The following is a 23,563-nucleotide window of genomic DNA, read 5'->3' on the forward strand; positions in this document are numbered from 1 at the left end:
GAGCTGCAACTTTGTAATCGAAGGAGCCGGTGGAGGGGAAAGTGTTCTTAGGTAAGTAAAACACATGACTGAACTGCTAGGAATTGAAGGTGGGACCGTGGCAGGATGCGAAAAACAGATTAAACAGACGGCATTTATGATGGAGGAAGTACAGAGCAAGGTGACTCGAAACTATTCATTATGCTGTTAGGCTACAGTATGAACACTCCCTTTCTGGAAATGAATACAAAGGGGCATCCGGACTTTTAGTCCCAAACTCTTAAAAAGGCAATGCAATCCCATTTAGATAGATTCTGTTGCTGCGGCATATCAAAGTCTAACACAGGTAACACAATCACATGGAGGTACTGTAGATTTATTTGCTGCCACACAACAAAAAATATTCATCTTAATGGAGAAAAATAGGAACTTCTAATAGGTAATTTACTTCAATCTACCTCAAAACCCCATGTCATTCCCTATAGCTATCAGTCAGTAGACATATAGTCCCATGTCATTCCCTATAGCTTTCAGTCAGTAGACATATATTCCCATGTCATTCCCTATAGCTATCAGTCAGTAGACATATAGTCCCATGTCATTCCCTATAGCTATCAGGCAGTAGAGGACATATAGTCCCATGTCATTCCCTATAGCTATCAGTCAGTAGAGGACATACTGTATATTCCCATGTCCTTCCCTATAGCTATCAGGCAGTAGAGAACATATATTCCCATGTCATTCCCTATAGCTATCAGGCAGTAGAGGAGTCCCATGTCCTTCCCTATAGCTATCAGTCAGTAGAGGACACAGAGCAGAATTTTGCTGGGGGCTGATGTGGTGGTGCTCACTTCCACCGCTGATACAGAGTGACAAATAAAACACAGACTGGCAGTCGTGATCTCCTCCACATACCAGCAGGTTCCACACACTCTTCTAGTGACATTGCATCACCAAGGTTGACTGTAGTGAGCTCAGCCATGACAACCCCAATATTCCCACCTGCCTGTTTCACTCGGAGGCCCGGCAGCAGCAGGCCCTACTCCTTGCCTCGGTTAACTACATCCCCTCCGCCCCTGTCGCTCCTCCTCGCTGTCCTTCACTGAGGTGAGGTGAGGTGTCTGGGGCTCTGCTCTGAATTACAACAGCAGGTGAAGGCTGGACAAGGGGGGAATAAAAAAAAAAAACAGAGACATTCCTCTGAATTAAAAAACCCATTTATTTTCAACATGCCAGGATCAAGCAGGCCTTTATTAGCCTGACACGGGCAGCCGGCCGCTACATTACCTGGGGAAGAATAGCAATGAGCGCAAGGAACTGTGACTTTCACAATAAATTAGCTCTACGGCCCGCCGCATCAGGCACGCCGTAATGCTCCCAGCCTGTACGTGCGTGCGCCACTATAATTGGAATCCCAGTGGAATTTTGCAACCGAGCCCGGGAAAGGGGAGGGAATCTGGGATTGATAGCTGTGGTTGGAAAGAAGCTCAACGCTTCATCTCCAGGCACTCCAGACTGCACGGCAGCAGGGTTGGGAGTGAGGCTCAAAGTGCACCATCATTTCTGCTGATCAGCTCCAGTCGTCACTCATGCACCTTCTGAAAGTCCTCAGGGTTCATTGCACCCCACATCAAATGCCACTCTGAGCACTCTGCCCTTTTCAAAGCCTCGAGCACCCTCTTGACTCCCCCTCCATTCCCTTCACGGAGGCCTGAGATAACCACACGGGTGAGGTCATTATTTCATGCACTGTTCTGTTCTCAGAGTTAATGACACCCCTCCTGTCTGTCAGATGGATTTAAATGGTCCTTGTACTGTCACAGGCACGTCGTCAGAACTGAACAGCACCACACGAGAGCCCGGTTACAGAGATCCATTTGGGGTGTATGAAACAGCAGACACACACCGGGGCTGTCCAACGCCAACAGCAGCTCAAAGTGTTCAAGTCACTGCAGAGCAGGACGGAGCCAGCAGACAGCTCAACATCACTGCTCTCTCTCTCTCTCTCTCTCTCTCTCTCTCTCTCTCTCTCTCTCTCTCTCTCTCTCTCTCTCTCTCTCTCTCTCTCTCTCTCTCTCTCTCTCTCTCTTCATGGTGGGGTTCTGGGAGCTTATCCCCATGTCTGAGGCCAATGAAAGTGCCTGACTATAAAGCTGCAGGCCTGACACTTGTGCGGCGTGGCCGCGGTGTCTGATCAGAGGAGGACCAGCGTGTGGGAGCGACACAGCCCAGCTAATTAGGGGGAGAGTTTCCACCCATCAACGCTGTCTACCCTCACTCAGGGAGTCGCAGTGGAGGGTCAGCTCTGACAGAGCGCGTCTTGGGAAACACTTGTAAGAGTGTGCGAGGAGAAGAAAACAAGGGAGGAGAGAGATGGAGAGAGATACGAGGAGGATACAGGGAAAGAAATGTGGAGAGATTCAGTCAGTGGAAGAGCCTTGGAGTAACTGGGCTAGCAGTGCAGCTGGCTACAACATACTTCTAGCACAGGATCTAGGCCAATTAGGACAATCTGATTAAATGGAATGCAGAATAAATTATGAGCGCATTAGGAGAACACGATTTAAGAGCTTGATTACGACGGCGCAGCGGCGTGCTTATCCCATAATTCCCTTCTAGTCATGGATCAGTGAGGATGATCTGAGAGGAGGTATTCTGTGGCAGGTGTCAGCTGTCATTTAAGGCAGCTTCGCTAGTTTTAAGATTAGTTTTTATATCATTCACCGTGGGATAACAGAGCATATCCTATTGTGTTTTTTTTTTTTGTCATACCACATCCTAAATTAAAGTCTCAAATTTATACTGCTATTTCTTTGCCGAGGGGTAAAGATTCTTCTAGTGCGGCTGTATATCTGAAGCCTCCACTGACAATGTAGCTCTCTTAAATCACTTACCCAGAACATGGATTCTACCAGACACACACTGGTGTATAGACAAAACATGGATTCTACCAGACACACACTGGTGTAGACAAAACATGGATTCTACCAGACACACACTGGTGCGTGACAAGACCACAAGTACCAGAACAGCAGTAAAGGCAAACTAGTACAAGCGGTGTAGTTGTCCACACGAATATCAAAATGCTTTGGCTAATAGAAACTCTGGGGACAAATTCAGTGTTTTTCACCCTGAAATGATCCACATACATACTCCACTCCCAAATGGAGGCCCCTTCCAAGGTCTCAGAATGTATATTGGGTACGGAAAGTATTCAGACCCCTTTACATTTTTCACTCTTTGTTTCATTGCAGCCATTTGCTAAAATCGAACAAGTTCATTTATTGATTCAATTGGTTCACTTATGACCATGTGATATTTCAGTTTTTGTTTTTTAATAAATTTGCAAAAATGTCTACATTTCTGTTTATTTCTGTCAAGATGGGTTGCTGAGTGTACATTAATGCAAAAAAAATGAACTTGTTCGATTTTAGCAAATGGCTGCAATGAAACAAAGAGTGAAAAATGTAAAGGGGTCTGAATACTTTCCGTACCCACTGTATATTGGTTTGGTCAGCTCATATATCTAAGAGGCAGGTAAGGTATGGATGGCAGTCCATCTCTATTAGACAGCCATCATGCCACTCCACATCACTCAGGATCACTCAGGCTCCTTCCTCAGATGTAAGAAGACATGTTTCCTATCTCCAGGCCCTCATTATTAATCTTAAAAAAAGCGATCACAATATCTCACAAAGAGAAGAACATCCTACATTGCGAGAGTAGAAAAGAGTGCATTTGAAGTTGAATTATTGGAAAATGACTGGTTATCTAATTACTTTGAGAACCAAGAACCAACTCTAAGTGCACAAAAGTGAAGATTACTTCACATCCTCTTTAATGGTAGCTTTAACACAAGGAATCTCTATGATACTGTCATAAAAGCTCCTCATTTTGAAGTTTAGTCTATGTTCATAGTTATCAAATAACAAAGAGGTATATAGCTTCAGTGTTGGCACGTTGAACTATTATTATGGGAATCACTGCTAATCACTGTAATAAGCATTGAGCATGATGATGACTGGTCTCTCCTTACCTGGAGTTAAAGCACAGGAGCAGCACGTCTCTGCTGTACATCACTGTAATCAAGCATTGAGCATGATGATGACTGGTCTCTCCTTACCTGGAGTTACAGCACAGGAGCAGCACGTCTCTGCTGTACATCAGCACCTGCAGCAGCACCAGGAAGGCCTTCGCCCGGATCACTGCGGACGGACTCTCCAGGGAGCGCACAATCTTCATCACAAAGTCCTGCCAATGACATATGTACACACACACACACACACACACACACACACACAGACACACACACACACACACACACACACACACACACACACACAGACACACACACACACACACACACACACACACACACACACACACACACACACACACACACACAGACACAGACACACACACACACACACACACACACACACAGACACACACACACACACACACACACACACACACAGACACACACACACACACACACACACACACACACACACACACACATATATCACCTTCTTCCCTTCCCATGTTCGTTTGACCAACCACTTATCCTCTCCACCTCTTCTCCGTCCCCCATGCCTATATTAACTTTCTCTTTCTCTCTTTCTTTCTTTCTTTCCTAAGCTACCAGTAGTGGACAGTGGACTGGGCTGAATCCTGTAGTGACAGCAGGTGTTATCAGTGGTGGCCCAGCCAGGTTGGGGCAAAAGGAGGAAGAATGAAAGTCCTGGAGCTGCTCCTCACTTGAAACAGAGGTTAATAAAGCTAATGAGCTCCACCACATTTGGGTGGCCGGGAAATTAACGGGATTGATTAACTTCCACTATCTTGCGTGGAGGGGAAGAATTGGTCAAAGAGGCACCATGCAAAACACTGCGATTAAGTACGCCGCCGAGTGAAACTTAATTAATTTCAAAAGCACACACTTCCTGGCCGAATTGTAATTACATCAACAGTATTCCAGGCTGCATGGCGAGATTGTTGCACTTCCTCACCCAATTAGCCCAAGTTGCCTGGTGATGCATTGAAATTCAAATTCTATGCCAGACAATGCATGAATAAACACGTGGTGTTCAAGACTCCTCTTTGTTAAGGGAGTTAAGGAGTCAAAATATAATGTCCTTTTTTTATACAATTGGTGCAAAATTGAAGGCTCATAAGTTTCATGCATTGAAAGGTTGGGCTTTTTTTCCCCAGGTTAAAACTGGATATTTGCATGTAAATGAATTCAGGTCAAAGAAAATTACCAATGGTAATCTCAGAGCCTTGAAAAGAGCACACAGTACCTTTTAAAATCAATTTCTGCCGCCCATTTTCCAAATGATTACCCCTTAAGATAACAACTGAAACAGAGCCGCAGTGTTGAACTGAATGTTCAAACCGATCACCTTTCATTCACATGCATGTTGACATATTTTTTTACAAAGAATGCAAAACGTATGCAAATTCATTAAGTGTTACTCAGTGGCAAAACCACAAACAGTGAATACATTTGATTCATTCTTCTAAGCATAACCGGTAATGGATTGAGCAAATCTAAAATGAGTCTGTAGTACACTGAATGGATTACCATGGACAAGGAGTTATAACTCAAATGAGTCATGAACCCCAATGAGTTCAGGGCTAGATTCAGGCACTTTTGTAGTTCTATGTGATATTTTTTTTTCATTTTAAGCAACTTTAAACCGTGGTTCCAAAGTCCCATTTCTTTGTTTGAATTCTGCACAGGTTTAAGTACACCAGTATGTAAGTAGTATGCATGCCATATCTGTATTTCCTCTAAAATCCCCATCAAATAATCCTACTGTAAATACATATTTTTCCTTAAACATATTATGACCCAGAGTGACAAACTGTTTTGGTCCATTCATATGAACGAATACATGTCCATCTAACATTCATGACCCTGTCCTTGTAGTATCAAAAGGGTATCAATGGCAGGGTGTCTGGCCTTGAACCATGCGTATGATAACAGCCCTTCCCAACCCAACACAAAGCCTATTCACAGGGGACTCTCTATGGACACAGCTATTTTTACTAACTACATTTCCACACTATTTAGCAGTATACACTTTATAGCTACACAAGCTAACGTAAACTTTGACACAAATTACACTCGATAGCCGTGCTGCATGAGCAGACATTCAGTAAAAAGTGCAAGAGCTCCCGCTAGCACCCAGAGCAAACTAAGGACGAATACTCCTGATTGGCCATGTGACACTACCTACTCCAGTACCTACCTACCTACCTACCTATCGGACCCTGGGTGGTGTTTTGTTTACAGTGGGATTTCTCCCGCGTGGTCTATCTCTTCCCTTAAAGCCACGGGTAATGACTATGACAATGACATAAGTGAATAGAACAGCCAATGAAGAGGGGTGGGTGTTCATGCTGTCCTACTGGTGTCGTGACAGACGTACACACCTGAACATTTCACTTTTTTTAGGTACTTTTCCAACAGTCATTTTATTATTTATTTGTGAGTGTATTAATCTGAAGGAAAAGCCTTTATGGTTTTTCTGGCAACGCTATTATCGTGTAGTGTGGTAATGTGGTGCAAAGATTGGATTTGAGATTCCAGACAAAACTGATCAAATTTTTCTCTGCTTCGTTGGAGATGCCACGGACTTCAGGGGGTTCATCCTTTATTAAGCCTCTCTGACTGACAAGTAAGGTGAGCAGAGGCAGGCAAAAGAGCATAAAATGTTGTATGTGGCAGTCCTAACCTTGAGCAGGAAATGGAAGAGCAAGAATGTTGTATGTGGGGGGCACTGTGGCGCAAACAGTAGCCCCGACCACATTCGGGCTTGATGCCCATGGAGGACACGGGTTCGATTCCGGCCCGATGTCATTTCTCCTGTCCACTCCCCACCTCTTCTCCCTCTCATTTCCTGTCCCACTTTTCACTAATCTATCAATTAAAGGCATAAAAAGCCCAAAAACAAATCTTTAAAAAAAAAAAAGAATGTTGTACGTGTTGCAGTCCTAACCTTGTCCTGAAGGAGGCGCTGGGAATGGACTCCAGACGCCAGGGTGGTTGCTAGCATGGTTAGCATGTGCTGCTGCACTCGGCTGACCCCTGACCCCAAGCAGCTCAGGAGGGCCGGCAGGCCCACCTTATCAATCACGTTCTGGAAGGCAGCAGGTGAGTGACGTGTGATCTTACACAGGGCCTGGAAGGATAAGGGCAGGAGGTCAGGCACAAATCATACTGGACATCATCGAGCAGAGTGGCAGGAAAACCACAACTTGAAAACTGTGTCAGTGTGTAGAAAAGTAGAATAATTTAAGTATAGAAAATAATTGGATTATTAGTCCATTCACATCCCCGCCAATTTATTATTATAATTTTTTTAGATTAACAGGTACTTATATATATTGTATATATCATAACATGACATTTGTACCACTCCATTGAGCATATACATGAAGTTTCAGAAAGCCCAAATAGTCATGGGATAGTTAACTAGTAAAGAGAGACGGCGTACTTACAGACACAGCGCTAACCCTCATGGCGTCTACTGTTGAGTGGGTGAAGAGGTACCAGAGAGTGGGGCCGATCTCAGGTGTGATAAAGCCTTGGGCATAGTGGGACACCGTGCTGCACACGTTCTCCACCACCTTAGCTGCCATGTGGTTGACCACCAGCTCCTCCTGCACAGACAAAGACATCCCAAAGCTGAAGAGTTCCACTGAAGACAGTGTTCCATTACATTTACATTTAGTCATTTAGCAGACGCTTTTATCCAAAGCGACTTACATATGTGCGACTTACGATGTATACACATTTTACATTCACACTGATGGCACACTGCACATCAGGAGCAATTAGGGGTTCAGTGCCTTGCTCAAGGACGCTTCGACAGGGAATCGAACTAGCAACCTTCTGCTTACTAAACGACTGCTCTACCTCCTGTACCACTGCCGCCCACTGTCTGTTCTACTGGCAACAATGCAAACGTCGGAGAGCAAAGCCAGAGACTCAGATATTGTGGTATACCTCACCATGTTCACTCTCATGTAATGTACCCTAGAATCATTCGCAGGCAAAGTTTCCATAAGGTAAGACAATAGCATAACAACATGATGCCACTTCATATTATGTTGTTGTGTTTTTTATTTTAGAATCAGAATAAATGTAATTTGACTTGGACGTGTGTTTCCTGTGACAACATGCAACACAAATCTGAGTAGACAAGACAATGGTTAAACATCTCCAGGAGACCTTCACCTAGAATTCTACAGTTCTAAAACCACCAGAGGAACTTCACCTACAATTCTACAGTTCTGAAACCACCATATCAACCAGCACACTAACAGTGCACCTACAGAGAGGCAGAGATGTTGCCATTCCTCCTGGCAGAGAGAGAAGCTCCCCAGGAACACATGGTTGTTCGGGGGGGGGGGGGGGGGGGGTACACTGGACATCTCACTGTTTGTCAGGATCTGGTTAAGCAGTCACTCACTAACCCACTTGCATATAAATAATCTTTTGTATGTCCTTGGTGCTTATTCTTGTATTTATATGTTTTATACAATGTCCTTTAACGTGTACGCAATAGTGATGCATTATTGACTACGGTTTTCCCCCCTCTGTGTGTATGTGTAGAGTTCTGTATGATCAAGACGATGTATTTGAAATCTGCCTGCAGTGTCTGCTGAATGAAACAGGCACTGACACCCATGACAGGTCTATCAAATCTAAAAAGGGCAACGCAGACTGATTAGGCCTAATAATGCAACTCAATCTTATCTTCAGTCTGAGAGAAACCACATCTGATGGCAGTAGGTTCAATTCATTGACAACTAAGCAAACCAAAATGTGTCAAAAACCTCTGGTTGTCAAAAAAAGGCATTAAAATAAATATGGATTGCCACAAGGAAACGGATTCATAAAAAATGGAACAGTTAATATATAGGTTTCAGTCACTTATTGTGAAAAAGGGTGAAATGGGTTTTTAAATTATTGAATCTACCCTGGTCTCCTGATTTCACGCAATTACATCATAAACTTCTTTTTCCTACAACCTCAAGCCAATATTGTGCAAATAATTCCCAACCCCTCCATGTCACAGCACTTCACCCAGAGCAGTGAGCCTAATTTGGGGAGTTTTTGTCTGCAGGCTCCTGTCCTGGAGCGTGTTTCTCTCCACTGCCGCATCCCAGAGAAATGAAACATTAAACTGCACTGAGGCAGGTCTGGGAGGGCCCTGAAGAGACAGCGGAGAGCCTCGGACGTGAGGTATCTGGAAGGCAAGCTTTTCCAGCAGCCCGGTGCAACTTAGACGGATTTCACTGCAATCGGAATGCCCTCCTCTGAGACCAACACCAAACCCAAAAGGTGAGATGTGGGCACACACATACACACACTCACACACACACACACTCACACACACACACATATGCAAGACAGCACTCTGAAGAGGGACCGAAAGGTAAGAGCACACACACACACACACACACACACACACACACACACACACACACATATGCAAGACAGCACTCTGAAGAGGGACCGAAAGGTAAGAGCACACACACACACACACACACACACACACACACACACACACACACACACACAACACACACACACACACACACACACACACACACACACACACACACACACAAACACACACACACACACACACACACACACACACACTGGAGGGTGCACTAGAGATGGGCTAACACCAAAGCTGAGTAGGAGGAAAAGCTGACTGACAGCCACCTTGAGGGCGAGAGAGAAAGAGGGGAGAGAGAGACAAAGAGAAAAAAAGAGAGAAAGGGAGAGACAGAGCCAGACAGAGAGAGAGAGAGAGAGAGAGAAATAATGAAGACATGAAGAGCAGGTGTAAGGACTGAGAGACCAGGAGTGATGTGCTTACCTATCAAAACAATCAAAACAAAGTAGAAAACTCTGAACCTGTTAAAGCAATCGCATGTTCATCAACTCTTTTGCAGGCCTAGACACTCATACTGGCTGAACATCAAAACAAGGCCTGGTGCGCTGCAGGCTCCACAGCAGTGAGCTGATCTGATCTACGAGGAGCAGCTTTCCGACTGCACTGCACGGCCCAAACCCACACACACACACACACACACACAGACACACACACACACACACACACACACACACACACACACACACACACACGGCCCAAACCCACACACACACACACACACACAGACACACACACACACACAGACACACACACACACACAGACACACACACACACACACACACACACACGCACACGGCCCAAACCCACACACACACACACACACACGGCCCAAACCCACACACACACACAGACACACGGCCCAAACCCACACACACACACACACACGGCCCAAACCCACACACACACACACACAGACACACACACACACACACACACACACACACACACGGCCCAAACCCACACACACACACACACAGCAGCCAACGCCAGCCAAGAACAGCGTGAGAGCCCAGGCAGGGGTGAGGACTCTTCCATCCTCCAGGGCCTTGTGGTGCTAACTAACACCCCCCCCCCCCAAACAACACACACCACACACACAGCGCCACCCCCCCCCCACCCCCAAACACACACACACTCACACACACACACACACTCACACACACACTCACACACTTGCTCTCACTCACTACATCAACAACACGCTGCCTTGGAGTGGAAACGCCTCCAGGCATGGGAGAGCCAGATCTGGCTGTGAGAGAACAGCACACTGAGGCAGACTGAGGCAGACTGACTCCTGGGCCCTGAGCAGACTGACTCCACACAGGGGCACACTGAGGGCACACTGAGGGGGATGAGCTCAGAGAAGCAGTGAGACCGACCAACACACACACAGCTCCGTCCAGAATAATACGGATCACAGACTCTGGATCAGTCAAGGACAGCAGTCCCACAGTACACACCCCAGTGCAACTTCTGATGCAGAGGGGACCCAATCATCCTCATACCGAGTCAGCTGTTCACGGGACACTGACTGACTCAGCTAAGGCTAAGAGATGGGTCCTGTGTGCAAAACACATTCATGGGGGGGGGGGGGGGACTTCCAGAAGGTTCCCTGGGCAATGATCCAATGGACTCTTACCTGGCTTGAGCCTGGAGGCTGCTAGGTACTTGTACACAAGCGCATGCTCAGACACAGCATCAAACGGGTCCATATGCCTTTAGCCTACAGCACTCCTCGACAGGTGTTACAGAGAGGATGGGATGGGATGGGGGTGTGGATGGAAACACACAGACACACACACACACACAACACACACACACAACACAGATGTGTTTGCACAATTACCCAAACACACACACACACAACACACACACACACACACACAGGGCACATTTTGCGCAACAGAACAGGGCATTTGAGCAGGAGCTGGCTGGCACATGCAACAGGACAGGATCTAATTGGCTCACAGGGGAGCTCTGTTTGCTCAGCCACTGCACAACACACACTAACCCAAAGCTCTTCTCAACACACATTTGCATGGGAGGGAATAGAACTTTGCCAAATTAAAAACAACACCTCATTAAATGTGTGTTTGAAAGCCCCTTTCCAAACAAATGTGTGTGTTTTTCCCTGTACATGGTGCCATACCCATAGTCTGGCCTTGTTTCATTAACATTTTCAACTTACACATTTAACACAATTCCATTTTGCTTACCATCACATAGAGAAAACCGAGGGTGAAATACCCACTTCAGCAAAAAAGGAGGAAGAAAGCGAACATTTAGACGGTTTTAAAGACTGTAGCAAATTGAGAGAGGGGTGAAGTCAAAACTAGTTTGTCTATTTTAATCCTTTTTGAGCGTGTGCGTGTATGCATGCATGTGTGTATTTGCACAAATCCTAAATGTGTGTGTGTGTGTGTCACTCTGTGTGTGTGTGTGTGTGTGTGAAGGCGTCTCTTGTGGTTTCACCGCTGGCAGTGGATGTGTGAGTGTAATTGTGTCCCTTTGAAGGCCTGCACACCTGGCCGTGAGTGCAGAGCCGAGTAAATCAGGAGTGGCAGGCGGCTCTTTCATTAGAGTCACGCCTCCTGCTCTCATCTCGGGCCCTCACAGCTCAATCAGGCCCCCTTCAATGCTGCCGCCGCCGCCGCCAATGGACTCACAAACACAAGACACAAAGGCCCGCTGCTTTGGGCCCAAATGGATTCAGACGCAACACAAGCTGCACTGTGGGATTGGTTGGGATATATGAGCGCTCAAACCAGGCTAGTAGCGTGAGGTGAGGTGAGGTGAGGTGAGAAAAACACGGAGTACAGCTAGATATCCTCAAAGAAAAACCTGACAGTGACCACAGCCAAGTGTGAAGAAGGGAATAGAGAGAGCTGTACAGAGGAAACATTTCAAAGGTTTTTTTATCTGTCTACAGAATAAAAACAGAAAATGTGCATTCAACATTTAATTTGTTTTGCTTTAAACCGCATTTCTACTTTTACCAATACATTACCTCAATTGTCAAGTCAGTGGCTTATAGTTCTTATAGTCTTTCAGATGCCTTTAGTATTAACATACTACTCTGAAATGTCTGTTATCCTTATGTAAACTATTGTGGTTCTTCAAACCACAAACAAAACCGAAAAGACCTCCTAGTAGCTAGCGCCTAAGTATCACCTGATCCTAATCCTCCAATCAACAGCCAGTTTGCGTACCAAAACGGCTCTGAACATGTCAAACTGTAAACTGTTCTCATGGAAAACTCATTGAGGTATTACTGCTGCCTCTTCCTTGGAAGGTAGAGCTGCTGGTGCTGGATGTTACCATGAGACGGGGCAAGGGTCAGCTACCAGAGAGGAGGGGATTAGTGGAACAGCTGATGGGGACAGGGAGAGAGAGAGAGAGAGAGGGAGAGAGAGGGATGATGATACATGTTTTATGGACTTGTTCTGCCAGTTAGGTGCATGTGTGTGTGTGTGTGTGTGTGTTTGTGTGTGTATACGGCCATAGGCACATCTTTATGCCACTTTCCTTCCAATCCCCACACACAAACACAAACACAAACACAAACACACACCTGGAGCTCCTCCTGCTTCTTCTCAGACAAATATTCATCCAAAGACTCCACTCTCTTCCTCCCTGCCCTATCATATCCACTCCCTCCCCCTCTTGTGCACGTTCCCATCTCTACAGCGCCCTTGCGTGCTGCCCTCTCCCTATCTCTCTCTTCTCTTCCCTTCCCCCTCCACTCCCTCGCTCTCTCTCTCTCTCTCTCTCTCGTGCGCACTCTCCTCCTCCTCCCCCAGCTCACTCTCTCCTGCTCCCCTCAGATGCTTCAGCTGTGTGTTGTGTGTTTCTTCAGCTGTGTATTGTGTGTTTCTTCAGCTGTGTGTTGTGTTTCTTCAGCTGTGTGTTGTGTGTTTCTTCAGCTGTGTGTTGTGTGTTTCTTCAGCTGTGTGTTGTGTGTTTCTTCAGCTGTGTGTTGTGTGTTTCTTCAGCTGTGTGTTGTGTGTTTCTTCAGCTGTGTGTTGTGTGTTTCTTCAGCTGTGTTTTGTGTGTTTCTTCAGCTGTGTATTGTGTGTTTCTTCAGCTGTGTATTGTGTGTTTCTTCTGCTGTGTGTTGTGTGATGCTTCAGCTGTGTATTGTGTGTTTCTTCAGCTGTGTGTTGTGTGTTTCTTCAGCTGTGTATTGTGTGTTGTGTGTTGCTTCAGCTGTGTATTGTGTGTTTCTTCAGCTGTGTATTGTGTGTTTCTTCAGCTGTGTGTTGTGTGTTTCTTCAGCTGTGTATTGTGTGTTTCTTCAGCTGTGTGTTGTGTGTTGTGTGTTGCTTCAGCTGTGTATTGTGTGTTTCTTCAGCTGTGTATTGTGTGTTTCTTCAGCTGTGTATTGTGTGTTTCTTCAGCTGTGTGTTGTGTGTTTCTTCAGCTGTGTGTTGTGTGTTTCTTCAGCTGTGTATTGTGTGTTTCTTCTGCTGTGTATTGTGTGTTTCTTCAGCTGTGTGTTGTGTGTTTCTTCAGCTGTGTGTTGTGTGTTTCTTCAGCTGTGTGTTGTGTGTTTCTTCAGCTGTGTATTGTGTGTTTCTTCTGCTGTGTATTGTGTGTTGCTGCTGCTGCTGCTGCTGCTGCCCTTGACATACGAACACGCAGATCTGTGCCATCTCCCTGTCAGTGATGCTGGGGTCCACTCACAAGCCACCCAAACTCACCCAATGCTTTCATTCTACCCGACAGCAACTCCAACCACACATAATAAACAAGGCAAAGACCCGCTACCCGATTCATATTTTTTCCCAAAAGTGCGAACTTGGTAACAGTAATTTGTGCATTTTTTTGGGCTGAGTAAAACCTCTACTTTAATCAAGATCAGAATGCCCTGCCATATAAGAGCTAAGCCCACCTGGAGCCAGACCTCACCACATCCTTGAGTCAAACACATGCAGCACAAACACTAGACACGCTCATGAATCTGTCAAGGATATTTGGCTAGGAGGCAGTTTAGTCGACAAGTACCATGTAGGAAGATAATGAAATATTGTTCGGCAACAATGCATGTCACAATGTCAGCAATATTTGACTAGGCTATTTATCGTTAAAAGGTGCAGTGTGTAATTCTAATCCCATACACGTTTGGTCATATTCAGAGAATTGCTCCTCTCGGGCCTCCAGCTGTTCATGCAGTGTTTGTTCATCCACTGCCCTGGCTCTGTAAAAATGGGAAACACATCGTGACTCGGACCCAACTATTAACAATGTCATTAACGCTGTGTTTCAGGAGCACGGAAGGGAGGTGTGTCATTTCATTAGCTGTTGAGCTCAAATATCAACAACATTTTGCGAAACCGATTCGCAGACTGCATCTTTGAGTCCCGTGTCAAGGCTGTTGTTAATTATTTATTATCCCCAATACCGCTTGAATTCATTCAGCCAGCGTTTTAATAACTTATTATTGCTTACCTACGGACATCTGTCTTAAGGCCATATTTGACTAAATTGGCAGTTAATGTTTGAAATGACCTTCCCGCACATGACTAAAATATCATTACAAATAACAGCAGATGACTGCAGGTGTCCGTGGGCACACGCTTGTTTTAGATTAGCCCGCACCAGCAGCCAGAGGAGACACAGCTCAGAGACCCTGAGTAGACTCCTGGCCCCGCACAGCTCAGACCCTGAGTAGACTCCTGGCCCGCACCAGAGGAGACACAGCTCAGAGACCCTGAGTAGACTCCTGACCCCGCACCAGAGGAGACACAGCTCAGAGACCCTGAGTAGACTCCTGGTCCCGCACCAGAGGAGACACAGCTCAGAGACCCTGCTCCTGCTCCTGGCCCCTGCCCAGCTCAGAGACCCTGAGTAGGTTCCTCTCGCTCAAGAGGCCTCCAAACCAACTTCACCAAACCAACTAAAAGCACCAGTATTAGTATGCAGTGTTATCGGCTGATCTGTGCTATTAATAGAACAGAACTCCAAACCCAGGCTTTTGACTTTTGAACTCTACTCACACTACTCTGCTTGCCTTTGAATTTTTATTTATTTATTTATTTATTTATTTTTGTGAGACATACTTTCTATTTAGCTTTTTCCTGCATTTAAATTCATTTCTGATGAACATCATTGGTGGAGTTGCTGTTAATCAGAAAAAGTTGAGTCATTTCAGAAGCACGATTCCTCCGGTCTGAGAACACAACACACTCCTGTCCTGTCTGCACTAGATTCTGATTATGTCAGTGTCTTCACAGGGCCCTGTGTGGCAGCCACACACACACACAAACCACTGTGTCAGCCAATACATACCAGCACTAGCAAGGCTTTCCTGCTGATGGCATCAGTTCTGCCTGATTACTGAGCTCTGATTAAAGCACAGGTCCCCACTACGGCTCCACACACACACACACACACACACACACACACACACACACACACACACACACACACACACACACACACACACACACACACACACACACACACACACACACACACACACACACACACACACCCTCTCCTCATTACAGCTAAAGAGAGACCCACTCAACAAACCTTTCACTGGGAGAACCACAGAACATATAGCATGTGCACACACACACACACACACACACACACACACACACACACACACAGAACATATAGCATGTGCACACATAAACACACACTCTCTCTCACACACACACACACACAGACAGAACATATAGCATGTGCACACATAAACACACACACACACACACACACACACACACACACACACACACACACACACACTCTCACACACACACACACACACACACACTCTCACACACACACAACATATAGCATGTGCACACATAAACACACACTCTCTCACACACACACAGAACACACACACGCACACACACACACTCTGTCACACACACACACACACAGAACATATAACATGTGCACACATAAACACACACACTCTCTCACACACACACACAGAACACACACACAGCAGCATGTGCACACATAAACACACACACTCTCTCACACACACACACACACACACACACACACACACACATAAACACACACACTCTCTCACACACACAGACACACACACACACACACACACACAGAACATATAGCATGTGCACACATAAACACACACTCTCACAACTACACACACACATAAACACACACACACACACACACACACACACATAAACACACACACTCTCTCACACACACACACACACAACATATAGCATGTGCACACATAAACACATAAAGTGAATACAAACAATGATTCAATAATTAAATGCAGTTGAGTATATATGTACACACAATTACTCATAACCAGCCAAATGTTTGATACCATGAAAAGCCACCACCACGTCAGTCTCAAATACATATGAAACCCACAATTCCCATTGTGGATCTAATGACTTACAACAATATATAATGTGATGCATTATAAAAAAGTAATAAGCCGTAATATTATGTAATAACCTGTACAGTTCTAAGTGAGTGTCTGCCTCTATGACAAAAAACGATGTATTATGTTAAGTGCACTACGTAGGGGTTATGTTTGAAGTACTTCACCCTTTGTAGGCCAAATATACACAGAAACGTTTAGAAAACAGTACAAAAGTAAGTTGTTCTTCGGAATGCTAATGTGACAGTGGTATTGCCTTCTCTTATGAGTTGAAAGTAAATCAACAGATGACATATGTCCACTGTGGTGTGTGCGACCACATGGTGGTACTTCATTGAGTGTTCTACCTTTCAGTTGGAATTCATTCAAGTGCACTGCTCTTTAAATAGTATGCATGCTTGTCATGGCTGCTCTACGCACTCTCCTGTTTCTAATCTTAAATCTATACTGGTTCAGTCTCAGGAGCCGTCTCCTCTCCTGAGCTGCAGACCTCCCTCCCGCCTGCTCCTCTCAGAGGGAGGTGGGGATGGCAGAGAGCGGTCAGGAGTGCGAGGAGCAGGGAGGACTGCGGAGGTGAGGTCACGGGGGCTGCTGCTGCTGCTGCTGCTGCTGCTGCTGCTGACGACCGAGAGCTCCTGCTGCTCTCCTCTCCTCTCCTCTCCTCCCCTCTCGCCCCCTCCACTCACGGCTGCCAAACAATGCCTGGAGGGGCTGGGGGGGGATCATTACCACACAGACCCCCACCCCACACACACACACACACACACACACACACTCAGGAACACATACAGGAGGACAGCGTGGCAGTCTTACCCCTTCCCGAAGGCACCTCATTAACACCGTGTAGGCAGCAGCAGGAACGACCCACAATCCTCCTGGGTGCTCTTTTTTCTCCTGCAGGGAGGAGACAGAGGGAGCAGGAGGGGAGGGAGGGAGGGCGAGAGATAGAGAGATACAGAGAGAAAAAGAGAGAGGTAAGATGCTAGGCAAAGCAAGCACTAGCACAGCGACTCATTAGGAGAACAATTAGGGGGCAACATAAAGCACAACTCACCCTAATTAGGCTAAATAAACAACACTGGGTGCGCTGGCAAGTACGCTCTGGTATGGAAGACAACAGGGCTATGGATGCCTCTGCTCAACATGAACCAATTAGAAAGACAGGGTTGTGATGGGAGGTGGGATCTGCACCAAGAGCTGGTCTCCACCAGCAGCTCCATGAGTGCAAGTCTACAACTCAAACCCAACCCCAAGGTCTGTGCGTCGTCTCTCAAGGCCTCTCTGTTTTCTGCTTTGTTGCTTATTGGTAAACTCATCATCATGTGGAGCGTCCGTGCTGCACGCCCCGTCCATCATCAACCCCAGTCATTGGTTGAATAATGTAGACGTGTTTTTTTCTCTTTGCTTCCATCCTTGATGCAGTAGTTATTAGGGAAGGAGGACCCTGAAGAAGGAGTTGTTTTTCTAGAGTGGAGAGAGCATGAAGTGGTGTGTGTGTGTGTGGTGTGCCCAGCACTGGAGTGTGGAGAGTGCTGATGGACACTATAAGGCTACACTAGAAAGCAAAAAGCACTGCACGAGTTGAGCTGCCATTGGACCCATTTTCAAAAATGTTTTCAGAGTGCTCAGAGGATCACCGTAACCAAGAACATTATTCAAAACAAGACTGTTGATGAGCCTTTAAAAATGGTTCTTCAACCTGCCTGTTTTAGTCTGGGGCTTCATTCAACCTATAATTATGCTCTTTAAGAGGCAGTCTGTGATTCCGTTTTGTGAAAGGTTATTTAAGCAATGCTACCACAGAGGCCAGGATATATTCCAAACATAAGCCCACTTCAAATGTGTTGTGACCACCATTTTAACAGCTGAAGTGTTCACGACATCCCATGATTTCCCAGTCTCGATGGCTTCTGGGCCGACTTCTACATAGTCGATCACATCCAACGCACACTAAATCATTTGACGTTTTTCTCCTCCATAATAGTTTTAATTGCAATGCTATTTTGTTCAATAACACGTTCTGTAGTTTTACTTTCCCAACTGGATACCAGTATTATTTCAGCCCCCTAACAACACCAACACTGGGTTATCTGATCAATTCCCTAAAATTCACATTTGGTTGATTGTTCCACTTGTTGTGCTATAAGAACACTGACTGGATATGAAGTAACAAACTACTTGTGGAAATATATGAAATATGTGAATCAGAAGAACAAACCACGTTGCCAATGGCAGCGGTCATTCATTTTTTGCAACGGTCATTATAAAAAAAAATATCGAACCTCAGAATGTTGGGGTGACCCATTCAAACCAATGGAAAATTCTGCAGCATTCTGAATAGCCGTAAAATAAGTCTAATAACTGTCCAGTGGAAATAAACATTTCGCTTCCTCAGGTTAACTCTGCTGGCTACGTATAGAGCCATGAGTTTGAGCATAGGACTAGGCAGTCAGTGGCGATGGCAGAGTTGCTGGAGCTCTAACTTGGGCTTCATGGTGCTAATGGTTTTGTACCGGTGCTCCTGTGGTCATCAGCATCTTTTGCTTTTCTCCTGTGGTAAGGCAATATCATGCTTAAATATGGCTGAAAGTTCACTTCAGAGCTTCTCCAAACACACAAGGAAAAAAAGAAGTGAAGCTTTTATCGACAGCCTACCTAGAAATTCAATAAAAGTGATTGTGTACGCCTTCCATGCCTGACCTTCAGTCTGTCACAGCTATTCTCTAGCTTTGATGGGATTTTCTGGGACATGGGATGAATCAGGTGTGGCAATGTCTATTTAAATGCTTTATCTTACACGGAACAGGCTGGAAATAAATCCTGTGCGATGCGCGCTCTTTCATTGTGGAGATAGTGGGCTGAGTGGGACTGAGTGGGACACCCACAGGGACTCACACATGGCTGTGTGGGCACAGCAAAACAAAAGCAGCAAGACAATAACAAACCAAAAAAATCATTAGGCATACCAAAGCTGAGCGCAACAAAAACAACCCAGTGGCTTGGGCCATAAAGTTAATGAGCTCTTGCCAGTCCGTGTGTGTTACTGTGATCTTAGATACATGAAGGACCAGGAGAACGGATGGCCGATCAGACCTGTATCCATGACAAAGAAGTCAATAAGGACACTTTCTCTGTAATGTTTTGTGATACATATCCACCTCACAACAGACTGATACTCTGCAGTACAGCCTGGTTATGCAGTCTAAACATGATGTCATGATGTCATGAAGTACGCTTCTTTCACTTTAACACAAAAACATGATGGTCGACCTGATGGCATAAGTACGATTCTTTCACTTTTAACACAGAAACTGACCCACATCGAACAGATCTATCCAGTAACATATATGATAAGTAAACAAATTGGCGGCAAATACACAAAAATGGTGTGTGTGTGTATGTACATATGTATAATTTATATATGTACATTAAATATGCACAGTACTTGTATCTGTAGGTAGGGGAGGTAGGTGGGGAGGTGAAAACAGCAATAATGAATGAGGAAAGAGAGAGAAGAGGTAATGCAATATTCTACCTGACAAGCCATGAGATGCAACAGCTCCCCTAGTGGTGGCAGAAGGCACTGCTTCAGTTTGCTGTTCCTGAAGTTCTCTCGGAGGAGCTCTGTGAACATTGCCACGGCCTGCGAAAACAGAAACACACACACACACACACACACACACACACCTACATTATGACTGGACAAGTACACATTTGAAACCCATCATTGCTAAACGTCAGCTGTAGCGGAGTGTGATAGCTGTACAGCTCCGATGCAGACAGGTAGGAGCTGCACAGGGTTGGGGGTGCTATCTGCCTACTCCTTGACAAAGCTACCATTATCACATTTTTAAAAAGCATCCACAATAACACAATCTGACATCTCTGTAACCTCTCGTAGTCTCTCTCCCCGGCTCTCTCTCTCTCTCTCTCTCACACAAGCGCACACCCATCATTAGTATATGACTGGTAAGCTGGGCACATCGGTGCCTGTGTGGCTCACTGCGGCAGCTCTCGCAGCAGGGGGCTATGCTAATAGGCATTTCTCTTTTCACACCCTTTCTCCCCCTCTCCTCTCCGCTCCCCTCCCCTCCCCTCCCCTCCCACTCAAAACAAGGCTTCCCTTCGCTCATGCTAAAGCATCATAAATGATGAGTTTGCAGGGAACAGATGTTTGCGGCCTGTGTTTGATGTGCTTTGGCAGGAGAGAGACTTGCGAAAGCGAAGGGACGTCTCGCATGCAGAGATGGGGGGAAGTAGTGTTGAGGCGTTGAGGCGTGTGGCGAAGACAAGACCCACCCAGCCACCTCCACACCACTCCTCACTGTTCCTATTCAGCCCACAGCCTCAGGCCTACAGCACCATCACTGATACACAGGAACGTCTGCCTCACAGACAATGTGGAAATAAAAACCTAACCTAAACCTATTTGATTTGAAGGAAACAATATTCGTAAAGAACATTGCAAACACAGCATCCGGAATCCGCTCCAAGACCTACTGCGGAGAGCTGAAACTGCATAGTAGCGAACACCGTGGCATATAGGATATGTGCTGTTGTCTTCATATACGTACATACCTACTTCATGGAGCAGATTAGGGTTCGGCCTCTCTCTGCTCCCTTAAGTGACCCCTGGCTGGATCTGCTGATTCACGGACATCTGAATTGGGCTACTTTCAGCTTTATATCTAGCTAGGTGACTGTTACCTGGGGTGCTTATCATTTCCTTTATTTGTCAATCCTTCCTCCCTTCCTCCTTCCTTCCGTTACGTCCTAGGCCCTCCATTTGATCAAAAACATGAATGAAACGAGGAACGAAATGTATCAAGGGTGGATGAATCAAGGACAGACGTACATGAGAAATGAGATGTGCTTAAAGACATGAGTCACGTATCAAGAGCAATGGTGCGGAAAGACTACTCAGAGTGGCACAGAGTTTTCCCCTTAAAACGCAGATAACTGAAACCGTCATCAACGATCAGCAGATAAGGGGGTTCCACTGTCGAGGAGATGGCATTTGACAGTGATTGTGTACTGTGATGAGATCACTGACCAAGATGTCTGACTGCCCAAAGAGATGGGACCATAACCTGAGATCAGTGATGGCGGCAAGAACAGAGAGCAGTGGTCACGCAGTGGAACAGGACAGGGTTGTGTTCACTGAAGGGGTAGGGTTGGAAGAGAGAGAGCAGTGGTCACGCAGTGGAACAGGCCAGGGTTGTGTTCACTGAAGGGGTAGGGTTGGAAGAGAGAGAGCAGTGGTCATGACGTGGAACAGGGCATGGTTGTGTTCACTGAAGGGTTAGGGTTGGAAGAGAGAGCAGTGGAACAGGCCAGGGTTGTGTTCACTGAAGGGGTAGGGTTGGAAGAGAGAGAGAGCAGTGGAACAGGGCAGGGTTGTGTTCACTGAAGGGGTAGGGTTGGAAGAGAGAGAGCAGTGGTCATGACGTGGAACAGGACAGGGTTGTGTTCACTGAAGGGGTAGGGTTGGAAGAGAGAGAGCAGTGGTCATGACGTGGAACAGGACAGGGTTGTGTTCACTGAAGGGGTAGGGTTGGAAGAGAGAGAGCAGTGGTCATGACGTGGAACAGGCCAGGGTTGTGTTCACTGAAGGGTTAGGGTTGGAACGGAGAGTAATTAACTCCCAGAGTGGTGTCAAGTGCAACCAATAAAGATAGTAATGAAATCGCTTGATTAGCCATGGCTGCGGTATCATGCCAGTAGTCAATGTCACCGCTCCACTGGTCAGTACTACATTCAGTTTTTATTAGGCCTGGTTCACCCTATTCGTTTCAGAAGCAAGAAAAAAAAGACACCGTCAAACTTTGTGTAGCCGCCCTATAGGTTGCAATTATTGTCTTTGGACTAGATTACTTACATGAAAACATTAACTTCAATGACCTAGTTGCTCTGAAGGGGATTTTCTTTTTATGCTTTTGGTGTATATTAGCATTCTAACTTCATTCGATTCCATTGCTACTTTCATTAGTCAAGGAAAGCAACATTAAGAACATTGGTGTGCCACTGTAGCATTGCCAACTCAGGCTTTCGAGAAGGGAAAAACAAATCATTTTCAAGTTCCTGGCTACCCTGTGAGACAGGTTTTTTTATGTGTTAGTAATGTAAATAATTATACTGAAATGGTGAAATTGTAAGGAGCTTACACCCACAACCACAGCAATGTGAATCTTCACATTAGGAGCAAGCAGGTAACAAGGAGAACACCTTTCCCATCCCCTCCAGTGAGTGGCCGTGCAGTGTACCTCTACAGAAGCACACACACAGGCTCATGGAGTGAGGCATGGGTGAACAAGAGAGAGATATAAGATAGGGCCCAGCCCTCAAGGCAAGAGGAGAGATCAGAGCTTCTTTCTCTCACCACCAGCCTTAGCCAATATCTTTACATTCCCTTTAGAAAATCTCCCTCTCATCATTATCCAGTCCTGCAAATATTTGTTGTCAGTTTAGTATCCAAACTTCTGGTATGTTCAAAAGATGTCTAGATTTGCAGATGATTTGATGCTGTGTACAAATATTTTATGTGGGTGTTAATACACAGGCCAGCATGCATTTTTAATGAGCAGTTGAAGCATGCAGAGCAAAGCTTCAAACTTGTCACTGAAAATGAAAACTATGATAGCAAACCGCTTTGAGTACTTTTTCTTTTTGAATCTCGGTTGCCTTTGAGACAGCAGACTGAATGAATGAATGAATGAA

General features: G+C 45.7%; 1 protein-coding gene across 1 annotated transcript in view; it reads right to left on the minus strand.

The window, feature by feature from the left end:
- The window catches only part of ulk4 (unc-51 like kinase 4), a 102,269-nt gene that overhangs the window by 58,469 nt on the left and 20,237 nt on the right, over positions 1–23,563 (minus strand). Inside the window, 5 exon segments of the mRNA XM_031576705.1 lie at positions 4,103–4,230; positions 6,987–7,169; positions 7,489–7,650; positions 17,660–17,740; positions 20,382–20,489. Of these exon segments, the coding sequence (XP_031432565.1) occupies positions 4,103–4,230; positions 6,987–7,169; positions 7,489–7,650; positions 17,660–17,740; positions 20,382–20,489 (662 nt within the window).

The sequence above is a fragment of the Clupea harengus genome, chromosome 11, assembly GCF_900700415.2.
Source record: "Clupea harengus chromosome 11, Ch_v2.0.2, whole genome shotgun sequence".
In the NCBI taxonomy this organism is placed as follows: domain Eukaryota; kingdom Metazoa; phylum Chordata; class Actinopteri; order Clupeiformes; family Clupeidae; genus Clupea; species Clupea harengus.